The sequence below is a fragment of the Podarcis raffonei genome, chromosome 13, assembly GCF_027172205.1.
Source record: "Podarcis raffonei isolate rPodRaf1 chromosome 13, rPodRaf1.pri, whole genome shotgun sequence".
NCBI classification, from domain to species: Eukaryota; Metazoa; Chordata; class Lepidosauria; order Squamata; family Lacertidae; genus Podarcis; species Podarcis raffonei.
The window spans coordinates 43,389,809-43,407,781 of record NC_070614.1 but is presented as its reverse complement, the minus strand read 5'-3'; the positions used below and the strand labels follow the sequence as shown (position 1 = coordinate 43,407,781).

Below are 17,973 nucleotides of genomic sequence, written 5' to 3'. Positions count from 1 at the left end.
TGAATTTGCTATGCACAACAACAAATTCCACACTTCCGGGGCACAATCATGGAACTAATGATTTGTGTGTTGGTGTTGTATATGTGTGTGTGTGTGTGTGTGTGTGAGAGAGAGAGAGAGAGAGAGAGGGTCTGTAGAGTCCCTAGCGATTGTTGTAATGCTATGAAATAACACTGCAAAACTGGATTTAGAATTTCTGCAAGAACTCCAGACTTCAGTGCAGGGTGGAATGTTTAGCTAATTATTTGGCTAGATGAAAACCCCATGAAAACCCTTTCAATTAACTCTGATAAAAGCATTCTTGATTAAAAGGGCAACACATTTTTTATATAATTGTTTCTAAAAAAAGAACTTTAAAAATCTGTAGGTGGCAGGCTCCATCACTGAAAAGGCAACCCCCCACCCCTGAAAACACCCTATTTCACATAGGATGGCATGCATCTTCTAAGATAGCTCCCACTGTGACAAATGCGTACATCCTTTATTAACAAAGCAGGAGGAAACAAAATGCTTATTCCATTAATATTTTAGTGTAAACAAATTTAACTGATTTAGCATGCAGTCCTATATGTGTTTACTTTGAAGTATATTTGATTGTGCCTAATAGGTCTTAAATCCTGTGATCCTCTGCAAATTTACTAGGAAGTGAACTCCCATGTAGAGCTTACTTTTGAGGAGGAAACATAGACTCACTCTAGAATTTACTGGTAAGGCAACCATCCCATGCACATTTATTTGAACCCAATAGGACTTGGGGTCCCTCTAAACTGGTGCTTTTAAAGCAGATGTACTCTGCAACATGTCATTGGTACAACAGCATACCCCACAACTGTCCCGGGCAAACCAAAACATACTGTTTTTTTCCCACGACAGCACGGCGGCCAATTTAGGAGCTGTCCTCTCACACAATTTTGGGATGCAATCTCACACCCCCAAAGTGATTTTCCAGGGCTGCAATCTTGGGCAGCACCCCAAACTGTATGTTTTGGGGCACTGTGCAAAAAAAAAAGTGTTTTTATCGGGGCCGCAATGTCACACAAGAGTGCAGCCCCGGAAGACAGCATCCCGGTTTTTCTGTGTGCCGCTTTGGACGATATGCAATAGTAGTGAATTAGGGGTGGATTTATACTGGAGGGTCCACACAGTGTTCCCTGTTGTTTCTTGTTCTGCAATCCTTCCTCAACCTCACTGCACTATTGCTGCCTAGAGGATCACTCCCGCGGCGCTATTGCGCAACAAAAGCGGCACCAAAAAATAAACTGGAGCATTTGTGGTACGAAAAGTTACAGGAATTCAGCAGGGAGTTATGGGGTCATACACTGACTAGAAGCAAAGCCTCACGTCCTCCCTGAAACCTCTGCAGGACCAAATGCTATTGAAAGCAGGGTCATGTCTAGCCACTCTGATACTATCATGAGCACAAATAATCCTGAATGCACAACGGAAAGAATGTCCGGAGGGAGCCCTTGCTTCTGGAATGCACTGCTGACAACCATAATAATAATAAATAAAATATACATATAGTTTTAGCTCCATGCATTTACAGTGGTACCTTGGGTTAAAAACTTAATTCGTTCTGGAGGTCCGTTCTTAACCTGAAACTGTTCTTAACCTGAAGCACCACTTTAGCTTATGGGGCCTCCTGCTAATAGGGCCACTGCACGAATGGTGTCGCGTCGAGCTTTGGCCCTGAGGCTGCAGTTCTCCGCACCACTAACCTGAGGGTAAGCACCCCCTGAACGCAGTGGGATCCAGCCCTCGCTCAGCACGTGCAGCAGAGCAGGATGATACAACGGACTGCACCACTGAAACTGCAGCTGACAGGTCACATTTTTTTGATGCTTCCCTACGCTGCTCACAGACTCCCCTATAAGCAGAAAACCCGCACAGGACAGAGCTGGCATTTTTCTCTCTTCAGCTTGCAGGGAATTGTTGCTGGGGAGGTTAGCACTGGGGGAGGGGGGGATGTTTAAACGCAGTTCTCCACCTGAAAGCCAAAGTGGTACAATTCACTCTATAACCTTGAAACTTTGCCACAGAACTTTCCAAACTTTTCGTGTTGGTGACACACTTTTTAGACACGCATCATTTCACAATACAATGGTACCTTGGGTTAAGTACTTAATTCGTTCCGGAGCTCCGTTCTTAACCTGAAACTGTTCTTAACCTGAAGCACCACTTTAGCTAATGGGACCTCCTGCTGCCGCCGCACCGCCGGAGCACGATTTCTGTTCTTATCCTGAAGCAAAGTTCTTAACCTGAAACACTATTTCTGGGTTAACGGAGTCTGTAGCCTGAAGCATATGTAACCTGAAGCGTTTGTAACCTGAGGTACCACTGTACAGTGGTACCTCGGGTTACAGACGCTTCAGGTTACAGACTCTGCTAACCCAGAAATAGTGCCTCAGGTTAAGAACTTTGCTTCAGGATGAGAACAGATATCGTGCAGCGGCGGCAGCGGGAGGCCCCATTAGCTAAAGTGGTGCTTCAGGTTAAGAACTGTTTCAGATTAAGAACGGACCTCCAGAACGCAGGACCTCCAGAACCTGAGGTACCACTGTATAGCAATTCAGTTTTACTAGCAACTGGAGGTTAAACTAACCCCTTTCCAACTCTGGGAGGAGTACAGGGAGCCTTCGCACACTGCAGCCGACACACTAACATGTTGTGACACACAGTTTGGAAAGCTCTGCTTTACCATCTCATTCTGACAGGACGAAGGGTGGGAAAGCACGAAATCAGCAAAGCCTGGTCCATTAGGGCAAATTGGGCACTGACACACTGCAGGACTAGTTTTCATTGAGTAATGCTGAAGTAACAGTATGTACATTGCTCAGTGAACTGCTGTTTTGGGATTAATGGCATGCACTATTAAGTATAAATCAAAAGTGAAAACATGAAAGTGGGCCCCAGTTGCAGCTTGGGAGACAGAGGTGGGTCTAGGTCTGGAACAGTTGAACAAAGCCAGTGTAGTGCAGTGGTTAGAGTGGCAGACTAGGACCTGAGAGACCCGGGTTCAAATCTCCACTCAGCCATGAAGCTCACTGGGTTACTTCCTTTCACCCTAACCTACCTCATAGGGTCGTTGTGGGAATTAAATGAGGAGGGGGAAGGACCATGTATGCCACTTTGAGCTGCTTGGAGAAAAAGGTGGGGTAGAAATGCAATAGAACCATAGAATTGCCAAGTTGGAAGGGACCCCAAGGGTCATCTAGCTCAACCCCTTGCAATGCAGGAGACTTTTGCCCAACATGGGGCTCAAACTCACAATCCTGAGATTAAGAATCTAATGCTCTACTGACTGAGCTATTCCAGTAATAAATATATTAACTCATCTTGACCCTTGGTCATACTGGGTATGGAATTGGGAGTACATAACCTTTTGAGTGGGGGTAGCAAGTTGGCAAGGACTACTTTATTCAATTCTCTTTTAAAAAATCAACCAGTTGCAAAGATTACAGTAACCTCCTTATAAGGTAAACGTAAAGGACCCCAGACGGTTAAGTCCAGTCAAAGGCGACTATGGGGTTGCGGCACTCATCTGGCTTTCAGGCCGAGGGAGCCAGCATTTGTCCACAGACAGCTTTTTGGGTCATGTGGCCAGCATGCTTCTGGCACAACGGGACACTGTGATGGAAACCAGAGCACACGGAAACGCCGTTTACCTTCCCGCCACAGCGGTACCTATTTATCTACTTGCACTGGTGTTATTTTGAACTGCTAGGTTGACAGAATTTGAGACAGAACAGTGGGAGCTCACTCTGTCAAGGGGATTCGAACTGCAGACCTTCTGATCGGCAAGCCCAAGAGGCTCTGTGGTTTAGACCTCTGTCCCTTTTAACCTCCTTATAACGGGACCTTGGGAAGGGTTTGGAACGGAACACGAAATAGCTTCCCTGTGGAGTCTATATTGTTTCAGAATTGCCTTTTCCTTTCCCTATGACGATAATCAGCGAGAGGGTGGGGAAACTCCAAAATTAAAATAAATAAATAAAGGAGCAGCCTTAATTTGTGAGTCTGCAAATTAAAATGTGCCCATCCGTTAACTAGCATAGGCTGGCCAGCCCACTATTAAAAGAATCAGGTTAATATTGTGCGATCACACCGGCGGCTGTTCTCACAAACCAGCCGCAGGAGGAAACAACCCTGCTTCATGTCCCAGTGGCCGTTGCTCTGGAATTCCTGGCTTGCAGAGAAGCTGGTCCCATTCTGGACTCCCCTCTTGGGCCTCTCTGGACATAAATACCCCCCAAAGAACTTGCGCTGCACTGACCGCTAGTAACCTTTCCCCTGGGAAGTGCCTGCGTTGTTTACGGGAAGGAGGGAAGGAGCCTGCGAGGGCTGAAGGATGGGAAGGGGAAATGAGGGGAAGTTTGGAGGGGGCAACGGGAAGGCATGCGGGAGAAGCAGGCATGGAATGGTACCAGGACTGCAGGACAGCAGGCAAAACTGCAGCAATAAATCTGGCAGGAGACGGGTGTGTTTGTGTGTAAGAGGAGGAGCTTGGTAAAATCTACAGCCTGTGTTCAATGGAAGAGCAATCTTCGGAAAGGAGCAGGTGGCAAATAAGCATTCAGCAAGGCAGAAGCAGCACAGGCGGAGGATAAATAAAGCCGTGCTTTTCCAAATGTCAGACAACCCGCAGGAATCGTTATTTAATAAAAGGAGAGGAACGCTTAACCACCCCCCAAAAAAGGGTTTTACTTTTAGAGTATGAAAAAGAAAGAATTTGCTGTTCTCGGTGGAGCCGTGCTTCTGTATGTGTCCTGAGTGAGGCCCCCTGAATGGGTACAGATGAGCCCAGGGCAGTGACTCATACAGGGTTGCAGCAGGCAGACTCTTCCATGAAGGGGCTTTTCTGAGGCCGCTCCTCCATTGGGTTTGACCAAGTGACCTAGTCACACCCAGTGCAGATGCAGACAAAAAGAAAAGGAATAAATTGTTAAGAGATACAGTGGGCACATATCAGTGGTGGGTGGAGCCAAGGGCCAAAGGGGCAGGATGTAGCACAATGGATGTGACTCTTAACCTGTGTACCAGGGATGAGAAACGTGGCACCCTACAGACATTGTTGGACTACATCTCCTATCATCCCAGACCCTTGGTTATGTTGGCTAGAGGCTGATGGGAGTTGGGAGTCCAGCAACCTCGAGAGAAGGATTTCCCAAACTTGGGTCTTGCTAGACTACAACTCCTATCATCCCTAAGTATAGCAGGGCCAGTAGTCAGGGATGATGGGAACTGTAGTCCAAAAAAACAGCTTGAGACTCAAGTTGGGGAAATACTGATCTAAAGGCTCACAGCTTCTCTGTCTTCGCTTTGTGCAACGGCTGACATTCCAGGCAAACAAATGTCTTTCCTCTCTCTTCTAAACAAACCCGTCCCTATCCTCCCATCCAGAAAAGCAAGAAGAGTTACTTAAAGTTCAAGGACACATTTCAGTCAGGCCAAAGCACTTGGGGAGGATGTGGAGGAGGACCAGTGAGGGGGGGCATGGTCTGGGAGCATCCTGAGGGCCTGATAAATAGCATTCAGTCTCTGAGCCTGAGAAAACCCCCACCCTAAATGCTTGCTATGGAACCCCTGAACACTGCAAAGGATTCTAAAGCAGTGGTCTCCAAACTTGCCCCCTCACACCCCATCTAAAAATTGTGGAGCGTATGCGCAGACCACTGAACTATTTCCTCTTCTTCTTCTTTTTTTGCCTGTTGTAGCAAATCATAACGTGCTGTGCAAGATGCTGTATGATTTTCAATTGTGTTTTTTATTGTCTTTTATATACTGCATTTATATAAAACGGGTGAGCTCCTGTTGCTCGGTCCCTGCTCCTGCCAACCTAGCAGTTCGAAAGCACACCAGTGCAAGTAGATAAATAGGTAGTGCTCCAGCAGGAAGGTAAACGACATTTCCGTGTGCTGTTCTCGTTCTCCAGAAGCGGCTTAGTCATGCTGGCCACATGACCTGGAAGCTGTTCTGGTTCTCCAGAAGCGGCTTAGTCATGCTGACCACATGACCCGGAAGCTGGACGCCGGCTCCCTCGGCCTTTAAAGTGAGATGAGCACCACAACCCCAGAGTTGTTCGCGACTGGACTTAATTGTCAGGGGTCCCTTTACCTTTACCTTTATATACTGCATTTTATTGAATTCCACAGAATTCGGATTTCAATGCAACAAAATAAATAAAAGAAGCAATCAAAAATCAGTATGTATATTAAATGCAATGGGTGCGCTCTCTCTCCTGCCTTCAGCCACGAATCCACAGACACTCCTCAGACCACCTGAAGGAAGCTTGCGGAACACGCTTTGGAAGCGCCTGTTCCAATGTGCACCACTCTTTCATAGTCCCATATATGGACAGAAAAGCATCAGGAATGACCTTGCTTTGAGCTGGATTTCTAAACCGGAGGTCTCCAAACCGCCTGAAAACGTTGACATGCGCAGCTTCTCCCTGGTGGTAAATAATGTCTCGTTTCATGCCTTCCGGCACTGCACAGATCCCAAAGAAGGATTTTTTTTAAAAAAGGCAGCAGTAAACTGTGAATGTGGGTACGGACAATGACTCAGGGATCTCGTTTCTGTTTGGATTGTAGGGAGGTCAAGAAGGGGAGAGAGAATAGGATGTGAGTCAAGCAGGTTTAAGCTGCTACATTCCTTTGTTTTGAAGTGGTTTTCTTCCCGCTCCACCCCACATGTGCAAGGCAGGAATGGGAAACAAGAAGAGAATGGGGCATTTTCTCCCTCCTTCATAATGCTAGAATGAGCATTCAGCATTGCCTTCCATGGCAGACCTGCTGAACTTCCAGCATCTACTGAAAACTTTTTAAGAAATCCCACTCATTCATTCATTCATTCATTCATTCGACTTATTAGTTGCTTGTAATCCGAAGGCAACTAAGAAGATAAAGCGAAAAAAGAAAAAAGACATACAGTACATAATATCTTTGGGGGGAAAGTGTGTGTGGGGGGGAGTGTCATATAACACATTAATGTTTCATATAACGTAACATCAATATAGGACGCGGGTGGCGCTGTGGGTTAAACCACTGTGTCGCTTGGGCTTGCCGATCAAAAGGTCGGCGGTTCGAATCCCTGATGGGGTGAGCTCTCGTTTTTCAGTCCCAGCTCCTGCCAACCTAGCAGTTCGAAAGCACGTCAAAGTGCAAGTAGATAAATAGGTACCGCTCCGGTGGGAAGGTAAATGGCGTTTCCGTGCGCTGCTCTGGTTTCTGCTGGCCACATGACCCGGAAAACCTGTCTGTGGACAAACACCGGCTCCCTCGGCCTTTAAAGCGAGATGAGCGCCGCAACCCCAGAGTCATTCATGACTGGACTTAATTGTCAGGGGTCCCTTTATCTTTTAACATCAATTAATGAAAACTCCATACTCAAATAATAAACAAAGCAATAATCACACCCATTAATTAAGAAATAAACAAAAGCAAACAAAACCTCAACACCCCCCCCCAGTCCAGTGAGCATGCTAAACCAAATTCTGATTTTATAGATTTGACAGGTTTTTATTTGCATTGTATAGCACTCCCTGTATGCTGCTGAGAGATGGCTGTGTTTAAGCAGTATATAAATTGTCTAAATAAACCAACCAATCAGGAACCATCCAATGAAACTCACTAGCGGGAACTTTGAGACATATTTCCTAACATATCACAGAGTTCATAGATGGAACTCACTGCCACAAGATGAGAGAAGCCAACAATGGCAAAACCTCCCTCAAGCCTCAGCAAGAGTCCAGGCAGCTAGGCAGTAAACAGGTAGGAGAAGTTGTATTTCAGTCTATGGGCCAAGGGCAGATGCGTAGTCAAAGCCACGCATGGGCCAAGATCGAAGGCAGCAGGAGCACAGGCAATGTTCACATACCAGAGACTATGTGTCCCTTTGGACTGTTACTATTTTGTGGGAGGGATTCAAACACAAACCAAAAATTTAGGTCAATGTAATGAAAGTGGGTTAAAGGCCCCTGTCGCCTGAGTGCAACAAATTCACTTTTTGAAAAAATGAGCCAGACTCTGTGGTGTTTGGAAAGCGACCGCGAAATGCATGGAAAAGTGTGGGGTCTATGAATCACGAAAGGGAAGAGCGCCCCACAAGCAAATGAGGACAACCCAGAACCCAGAACCAGTGTTCACTGTTGTATAACCGCCCTGCAAACTAATCAGTAAAGACGGAATATAATCTAACCTTCACATCAACTTTGTGTGAGCAAACCAGGAGGAATGCTCACCTGGACAAGCTGTAAACATGCATTCACAGCCCAATCCTATGCACTTCTGCTGAGATGCAAGACCAATGGGACTTATTCCAGGTAAGTGAAAATAAGAATCACAGCCTAAACCCCAGTTCCCTATTTTGGACATTAGAGGAAACTGTAGTTTAAGGCAAGGAGGATAAGCATGCTGTCACAGAGGAGGTGCTCAACAATGGCTTAGCAAGCTATGAAATGCATGTCCAAATCAGGCCACTGGGCCAAAGGATGCAATAAAGAGTCATAAGGAGAAATGGCTTGGGTCCTAAGAGACATTAATTGAAATAAGTTTCCCCTCCCTTCTAGCCCACTATAGGGCTGGGCCCTCCTGAACAGTGTGGGAGGGGTATGGAATGGGGATTGCTGCTTGGGGAGAAATCGTTCCAAAATCAGGCTTGGGTGGTAAAATAAGTTAAGGACATTCAAGGAAGGAAAATTCCCTGCCTCCTCTGTTCCTTCCCCACCGCATAGATCCTGATCCCCATCCCACCCAATTCATTTTAAAAAAATATTTTTTTAAATTAGTTCGACATAAAAGTTGTGCACAACAAACATAACTATTTCAAAATTTTAAAAAGGGTTCTTTTGAACCTTCAGACCTCCTCCCTTCCCTCCATGGGTTTCATTTCTAAATTTTATTCCTGCATCTTTTACTTTAATCTATCGTAGATTCCGGCGTATTAGGCGACTGGGCGTATAAGACGACCCACAACTTTTGCTGTTCAATTTTAGAGTTTTAGAGTTATAGAGTTTGAGTGCCGCCAGGGGCAGAGCGCACACCCCTCCGCTGCCTCTGCAGTCGCAGCAACAGCAGCAGCCTGAGGCAAGGCGTTTGGCAGGCAGGCGGGCAAGCGCCGAGCTCAGAAGGACTTTCCTCGTCCCCTTCTGTGGGGAGGGAGGAGGAGCGACGGCAGACGGGGCACCTCTGCTCGGTGGCTCCCTCTTCTCCTTCCCAACGCGTATACCTGGCGTATAAGACGACCCCCGACTTTTGGGGCGATTTTCCAGGGATAAAAAGTCGTCTTGTACACCGGAACATACGGTATCTATTATAGGATCATAGTATCCAAAATTTGTGTTACTTTACAAGTGTCATTGTATTCCTGCCAATGATTTCAGATGTTTAGAGTGGTCTCTCAAACAATTAAAATAGTTAGTCCAGTCTTTTAAGAATACTTGGTCTTCCTGGTTTCTGATCTTTTCCCCCACCCCACTCAATTCAGGAGCTCCCCAGACCCTCCAGAATGGCTTTTCAGGGCTGCAGGAATAATAGACTTAGAATTGCAGAGTTGGAAGGGACCCCAAGGATCAGCTAGTCATCTAGTCCTGCAGGGCAGGAATCTCAGCTAAAGCATCCATGACAAATGGCCATACAACCCCTGCTTAAAAGCCTCCAAGGAAGGGGAGTCCACAACCTCCCGAGGGAGGCAGTTCCGCCGCCGAACAGCTCTTACTGTCAGAAAGAAGATGTACAGTAAAAGAAATATTCCTCCCTGAACTTCCGTAACTAACCATCCACACCATTTAAGGTGCATTTATAGCACATCAACAGTCACAGCTTCTCTCAAGCAATCCTGGGAACTATAGTATGCACCCACAAAGCTGCACTGCCCGGTGCCCCTAACAAACTACAGCTCCCAGGGTTCATTTGTGGGAAGCCATGCGCTTTAAATACACAGTGTGGGTGTGAGCACACACTCCAGGCTTGAGATCAAGCACTCTAAATATGGCAGGAACTGATCACATAGGGCTTTGTTATCATGGGCTTGATACTGGGGACTCACAAATCGTTGCACCTTCTGGCACTGGGAGATATTTCCTGCCCGGGCGGAACTTGCATGCTCCCGTTTTTTAAAAAAATGTCCTTTAACCTGAATCCTGCAATTTGCTCAGTTCTCAAATTGTGAATATTTACTCTCCATAAGCAAACAAGGACGTTTCCTTTATGTCTTCTGAAAGCATAAAACAAGCAGCTCTCCCCTTGATTCTGGGCCCTTTGTCTCGAAACAGACAAAAGCTACAGGGAGTTGTTTTTTTAATGGTTTAGCTACTCTGGATTTGGGTTTGCATAGCAGGAGTGTGACTCAATATGGGAGAAATGAAAGAGGAAGTCTGCTCACTGTCAGTGCACCTTCTCCTTGCAATTGCACCTGCATATTTAACTGTCAACAGGCTTTAGCGATTAGATTAAACAATCAATATGCGTTTTTTTAAAAATAAAATAAAATAAGAATATATATGGATTACCGTTGGAAAACTTGATTTAAACTGGCTTCTCCCTCATTTAGTGATTTGAATCATAATCTAAATCACAGATTTAATTCAGTCCCCGCCCTGCTACCCTTCAGTGCTGAACAGCATCCACAGGAAGGCCTGACAGGCTGAGGATTTAGAACGAAACAGGACCTTCCAGGTCACACAATAAATGGCTCCCAGGCAGATCGGCATCCCAGCAGCTGTTCATTTTGTAAATTAAATCAAAACTCCCAGGATGAAGCAGGCGAGAGGTGAAGGCCATAAGGAGAGACTGGCTGGATCAGGCCGAAGATCCAGTCCAGCGTCCTCTTCCAACAGTGGGGTGGATCCACATCTCATCATATTTAGTGTCAACCTGCTGAAATTAAATGAAGCTTTCTTTCAATCACTTGTGTATCTAGCTCAGTACTGTCTACACTGGCTGGTAGCAGCTGCCCAGGGTTTTAGACAGGTTTCTCCCCCACCCAGGGATGCCACAGACCAAACCTGGGAACATAGAAATACAAAGCAGATTCTCCGCCACTGAGCCACGGTCCTCATTACGCCATGGTACTGCACCTATAGTTGGCAAAGGCAGCTGATTTCAATGGGTCTACTCTGAACACAACTAAATCTGGATCCAACCCAGTGACTCCCAGTCCGGACATGGAATGCAATGGTTCCCTTCCTGTTTTTTTGTCTCCCCTGGAATAGGTATTCGGAGGTAGACTGCTTTCGAACACGAAGTCTCCATTTAGCCATCCTGGCTAGCAGCTTTTGGTTGACCAACCCTCCTCAACAAATTTGCATCCTCCCCTTTTGAGACGGTTCCAGAACAGCAGGTTCTGGAACAATTCAGGTGTTGTGCAAGGTGTCTGTCCCAATTCCGCTGCCCATTAACTTTACTTGGTGACGCTTAGTTCTAGTATTTTGAAAGAAGAAGGGAAAAACCATAGGACCACGCGACCTGCATGAGTCTGCTGCCTGGTGCTAGCTGCTGATGGGCAATGCCAAGGCTTCTCCTGCTCTCACTTCCTTTAGGATCTTTAATCCAGACTTGGACCAGATTGCTCTTCAGGCTGAAGCCTCTTGCAAAGAGAGCAGACTGGCCCAAACCTGGTGCCCTCCAAGTATTGATCGACTGCAGCTCCCACCATCCCAGCTCACTGCCCACATTAGCTGGGGCTGATGGGAGCTGGGAACCCCACAACATCTGGAAGGTGCTAGCTGGGGAAGGCTGAGCTAGAGGAAGGCCCTCTGAAAACCAGGCCACTCTATCTCTCTTAGAAATCTTAACATTGCCACTTCCCTTCCCCTGAGTCATTTTTTTCTAATGCAAAAGCCCCAACGCTTTACCCTTTCTGTATGGAACGATGCGCTCATTCTCTCTCTGTCTCTCTTCCTGTCCATCTCTTCCCCACCCAGCTTTGATAATTTCTGTCCCCCTGTTCCAGAAGTGTTCCAAATGTGGCTGGCCTTTATAAATGCATTACAATACCAACTGTTTTATTTTCAGATCTTTCTCTAATAATCCCCGAGCAGGGAATTTGCCCTTTTCGCTGTTGCGTTCATTGCCCGATCTCCATGACCCCAAGAACACTTTCCTAGAGAGTTGCTCAGACCCCACCAATGCACAATTATGAAGTTGGGAAGGTGGTTTCCTGCCCCACATGCACTAATGGGGGGTCTGATCCAGTTGAGATTAGCCATGAAAGACAGTGTGCATTCCTTACGCACCTGCCATTTCAGTTATATTTTCATTGCGGGGGAAGAAGAGAGAATTTTGGACTCTATATTCCATCAAATTCCATCTCAAAATTTCCACTTTTTCCATGAAGCTTTTCTCACAACCTCCTAATCCTCATAAAGGTAAAGGTAAAGGTACCCCTGCCCGTACGGGCCAGTCTTGACAGACTCTAGGATTGTGCGCTCATCTCACTCAAGAGGCCGGGAGCCGGCGCTGTCTGCAGACACTTCCGGGTCACGTGGCCAGTGTGACATCGCTGCTCTGGCGAGCCTGCACCAGCGCAGCACACGGAACGCCGTTTACCTTCCCACTATAAAGCGGTACCTATTTATCTACTTGCACTTTAAGGGTGCTTTCAAACTGCTAGGTGGGCAGGAGCTGGGACCGAACGGCGGGAGCTCACCCCGCCGCGGGGATTCGAACTGCCGACCATACGATCGGCAAGTCCTAGGCACTGTGGTTTTACCCACAGCGCCACCCGCGTCCCACCCTAATCCTCATACCCAATTGTAATTTAAGCCAAATAACTGGGAACTGAAATAATGGCACATTGTTCCTCCATTTCTTGTCCATTCTGCTGTTTTCTGTCTGCCACACCTCAGATCAGTCTTCCTCAACTTGCCCCCACTCAAAATGTTTGGGACTACAATTCCCATCAGACTCTGAGCAGCATATCTAATGGTCAAGGTTGGTGGGTGTTGCAGTCCAAAAACAGTAGTTTTCAGCATTTTCAAGCCAAAGACCCTGATTTAACTCAAACATGCATTTGGGAACCAAATTCTCCTTTTCTGCTGCTCACCTTAGATCAGGCCTTGAGTTGACCCTAGTAGCGGATCCCAACCAGGGTTAGAAATTCAAATATATAAGCTAGGTGCCAAATGGTTCCTTAAACCAGGATTACGGTCGCCAGCATGGATTGCCTAGTTGTCATTTTTGTGCCAGACGGCTCAAAGGTTGTATTTTTCAATAAGACTTTTTGGTACCTGAAATACATTCTGATGGTGCAGATAAAATATAACGGATAGACTTCGACAGGATGCGTTGCTAGTGTGTGGAAACAGCCAAGACCCAAGGATCGCCAGGCATGCACCTCCAGATGGTGGAGACGTCAGAAGACATCCTGGCACCCGGACCATCCCTCACTTGGTCTCAAGTGGCCGATATCCAAGGTACAAAATGCACCTGTCAAATTTTGAACATTGGTCCCAACACGACAGCTGAAGACCAAAGGTCCAAAACATCTGGCTAGAGATGGCTGTTCTGCATTGCTGGCCTTAGGGCAGCGATCTGCCTTCCTACCTCTTTGCAAACTTTGTAAACACATAGATGATAGGTGCATAAGAACGACGCAGGAAACATGATTACACTGAGTCAAGGCATTGGTCCATCAAACTCCATTCAGCCTACACTGACTGGCAGTGGCTCTTCGGTTTCAGACTGGGAGTCCCCCTCTCCACCCCCATCTAACCTGAAGATGCCAAAGGGTGACCCTGTTACCTTCTGCATGTAACCATATTCTCTGCCACTGGGCTACCAGCTCTTCCTACGGCATGGGTAGGCAAACTAAGGCCCGGGGGCTGGATCCGGCCCAATTGCCTTCTCAATCCAGCCCGCGGACGGTCCGGGAATCAGCGTGTTTTTACATGAGTAGAATGTCTCCTTTTATTTCAAATGCACCTTTGGGTTATTTGTGGGGCCTTCTTGCTGTTTTTACATGAGTAGAATGTGTCCTTTTATTTAAAATGCATCTCTGGGTTATTTGTGGGGTATAGGAATTTGTTCTCTCCCCCCCCCCTCAAAATATAGTCTGGCCCCCCACAAGGTCTGAGGGACAGTGGACCGGCCCCTGCTGAAAAAGTTTGCTGATCCCTGTCCTACAGCAAGGCTCTCTTTTCCTTCTGCACCCCCAGCCCTTAAGCTGGGTGGGGGAACCTCTTTTCAACGTGAAGGACCCATGCCACTGGGCGGGCAGGCAGGGATAGGAGCAAAAGTGAGTGGGGACGACAAGTGTAAATATTACTGCCCTTCCTTAGGCAGATTTCTACAAACATACCCTTCTCGAAGCTACCAGCATGAGTTTGACCAAACTGCGGGAGGCAGTGGAAGACAGGAGTGCCTGGCGTGCTCTGGTCCACGGGGTCACAAAGAGTCGGACACGACTAAACGACTAAACAACAACAAACCCTTCTCTTATCTCCCATCCAGACAACCAATTGGCCTTAATAGAGATCAAGGACTTGTTCTGCGCCCTGACATAAACCCTCAGGGTGGAGCCACAGATCTCCCAAGGGCCACATTTGACTCACAGGGGCCTCAGGTTCCCCTCCCCTGCTTTAAGCTGGGATAGCTACATCAGTAGAGCATGAGGCTCTGAACCTCAGGGTCGTGGGTTTGATCCCCACGCCAGGCAGAAGATTCCTGCATTGCAGGGGGTTGGACTAGATTACTCTTGGGCCCCCCTTCCAACTATGATTCTAAGCTACAGCGAAAGAAATGGAAGTGTGTGTGTTTGTTTATGCATGTTTGATGGTTTATATATAGATATGTGTGTGTGTGTGTTTATACATATAATTTGGGAATCGTGTCTCTGCACTCTCAGCGCTATGGGAACTGAAAAATTCAGTTTAAATCTGTCCAGCTGACAAGCACAAATGGGAATATTTAGCACCAGGCGGGAGGCGGGTGGAGGAGAGGAGGAGGACTCAGCAATAGAATAATAAAAGAGTTGTTGCAGGGCAGGATGGCAGGGGGAGCTTGCATAGTGGGGAGTGGGCATACGACAGACCGTGGGGAGTGGAGAAGGGGCAGGGGGATTTCATGCCAAGGCTGAGAAGAAGAATAAAGGCCAGCAAGGCTGGATGCGGGGAAGAGGGGCACCTGCCCTCGCCCTCCAAACAGTCCCTGTTGTTGCCAAGGAGAGTCTTAACAACTGCGAGAGCTAATACAGAGTCACGGAAGCAGAACTAGGAAGACAGCAAACGGCAAGGGCTGCTTGTGGTGGGGGTGGAAGAAGAGATCGGTTGCTGCTGCCTTCGCTCTGTGGTATTGCTTTTTTTGGGCCATGCTGCCGGTGTAATCCAACCACCTTCTCTCTCTCTCTCTCTCTCTCTCTCTCTCTCTCTCTCTTCTCTCTCTCTCCCCCCCCCCCCCGCTATAGGGCTGCACCAAGATCCAAGCCCGGTGCAGCAACCCCTGGAAAGAGGCACGGCACTCCTGCTTCAATAGGCCTCTCAGTCATTCTCCACTGCCTCCCTTTTCTCCTCCGCACCCCCCCTTTCAACAATGCCGCATGGCTAAAGCAAAAAAAGGGAGAAGCAGCAGAGAGTCATCACTTTGACTTTAGTTCTTCCCCATCTCCTTTCTTCAAAAGCCAAGAGGGACCCCCCCCCCCCGCAAGTGACCCTCATAAGAAGGCATCCTGCACTTGCTCTATATAGAAATCCTCTATTCTACCACTTTTTGTCCCCAGTGGTTTGGGGGCGGGTCTTTTCTGCATGTGTAAAACTTGCCCTGCTTGTTTGGGGAGAGGGGGCAGACCCTACAGCAACCTTGTCGCTCGCTAAGGACTGCATAATCACCCACAATGCACTGCAGCGGCCCCCACAAAGCCCTTGCCCTTTCCTGACCCTATAAAACACTCCCGAATCTGCTGCTGCCTCTCTGAAACAAACAGCGCCTGTCCAACAGCTTAGAGGCTCTGCAGAGATCCTGCTGGAGATGAATCCCTAGGATCTTCTGGACCCCTTCGGTGCTTCTTCTGGACCTATTCCAGTCCCATAAACCCGATATGGCTCTCTTACACGGGACCCCCCTTCCATGCTGTCTCGCCCTGCTAAAACTCCAGTCCCTCGAGGAATCCCATCCATCATCATGACAGGCCTATAGTAGCCCCCTTTAAAAAACCAAACACAAACACTTTGAGCTGTGTGTGACACTGGGACCCACAGACTGCCGAAGTAAACTCCTGCTGGAACCCCCAAAACTGCAAAAATCTGGGAGGCAAACCTTGCACACACACGTCGACACATCCACCCACCCAGAAATGCCTTGCCCCCTGCACAAAAACCCTTTTATACAACTGGTCATCACCTCTAGTACCCCCCTCATCATGCCCCCCCTCGCTCCACTAAGGACATCCCACATCCCAACTCCAGAAGACCTATATAAGGCAACCCACAGCTTGGCAAGACTCTTTTCCATTTCTAAGGGCACACCATAGCAAGAGAATCACCCCCCCCACCTCAAAAAAGATAAATCAAGATCCATAAAATAGAATGCAAACTGGGGGTTGGGGGGGAAGACTCCCTGCGAGACCCATCAAGAAACCCTACAGAAATCGCACCAGCCCCCATATGCGCTGCAGTTCCTACAGGACAGCCGACCGAGGCACGAACAGATCGCCCGCAGTCATAAAGCAACAACCCTGCCAAGACCACTAAAACTCCACCAAAACGCCCCCTCCAGGGGTCTCCTCAGATGGCCCACGGGCCTCCCCTCCGAGCGCCCTTCACTTCCAGGAGACCCACAGCCGAGCAAGGCTACTTCAGAGAAAGCCCCACATCGTCGACCCACGGAGCGCTGCCCCCACCCGTAGGGGAAAACACAAACACACCACACAGCAACCCCGTCCCCCTACAGGGGACCGTTCTTTCCTAGACGACGCCACCCCCGGCACCCCACATTTCCAGAGAGAACCGACCGATCACCGCGGACCCATATATTCCCCCCCCCAGACGTCCAGCAACATCTCCCCGCTGTTCCCTTCCCCCGGGCGCGCCCTTGCGCTCCGCCCGCCCCGTCGGAAAAACGCGCGTTGGGTGCGGGGAGCCTCCCTCGCCCGCCGCCGCCGCCGCCGCAGCTCACCTTGACTTTCTGCAGGCGGGTCAACTGCAGCTCGTGGACGAAGGGGTTGGGGGCGGCGGCAGCGGCGGCAGCTTCTTCCTCCTCCGGGGCTGCCCGGCTCGAGGCCCCCTCCTCCATGGCCGTACCCCCCTTCCAGATTGCCCTTCTTCCAGCCTGGGAGCTGTCCCCGCGGCCGGAGCCCGGGGCCCTGGGCAGGGAGGAAAGGATGGGGGGAAAGGATGGAGGGATGGATGGATGGGACAGGCGGGCGGCTGGACGGACGCCCTGGCACCGGACCACGGCAGGAGGGAGCCAGGATGCGAGGCGAGCGGGAAGGCGGGGCCACGGCGCGGTCGTCACGGCGACACCGCCGCTGGGGGACGGACTTTCGCTTTGGAGGGGCCGGATGGAGAAGGGAGGGAAGGAGGGAGAGAGGGAGAGAGAGGGCCCAGGCTCCAGCATATCTCCATCTCTCCATCATCAGTCCCTCCCTCCCTCTTTCTCTCGCACCTGCATCTTCCCACTAGCAAGAAAAGATGGGTTTTAAGCAAGGGAGAAGCACCCGTCGATTGGCTCCTTCTCAGAGACGTCTGAGCAGTGCAGCGGTGCTCACTTGTATAACATATTGGGGGCGGCAAGGTAAGCCCCACCCCGCATAATCGACCACAAGACGCAGCACACGCACACTGTTTGAATGGCAGTGCCCATCAACTTTGGGGCGGCCCCCTCAAATGTTTTATTGGGGAGGAGGGAGGCGAAGGGACCTCGTCCCCTAAGAGTTGGGCTCCTGCGGAGCAGTGTGTCCCTGTAATCCCCACCCCCGCAACGATAAACCTCAGATCCGCCCCCCCCCCAGAAGTCTAAAGTTGTAGCATTTGCAGAACCTCAA

General features: G+C 48.8%; 1 protein-coding gene across 2 annotated transcripts in view; it reads right to left on the bottom strand.

Moving 5' to 3' along the window:
* LPCAT4 (lysophosphatidylcholine acyltransferase 4) overlaps positions 1–17,576 on the bottom strand; it is a 31,980-nt gene extending 14,404 nt beyond the window's left edge. For both annotated transcript variants that reach the window (XM_053361401.1, XM_053361402.1), the window contains exon 1: positions 17,106–17,576. In XM_053361401.1, coding sequence (XP_053217376.1) covers positions 17,106–17,546 — 441 coding nt within the window. In that variant the 5' untranslated portion in view covers positions 17,547–17,576. The remainder of the gene's footprint in view (positions 1–17,105) is intronic.
* Between the last annotated feature and the right edge of the window lie 397 nt (positions 17,577–17,973).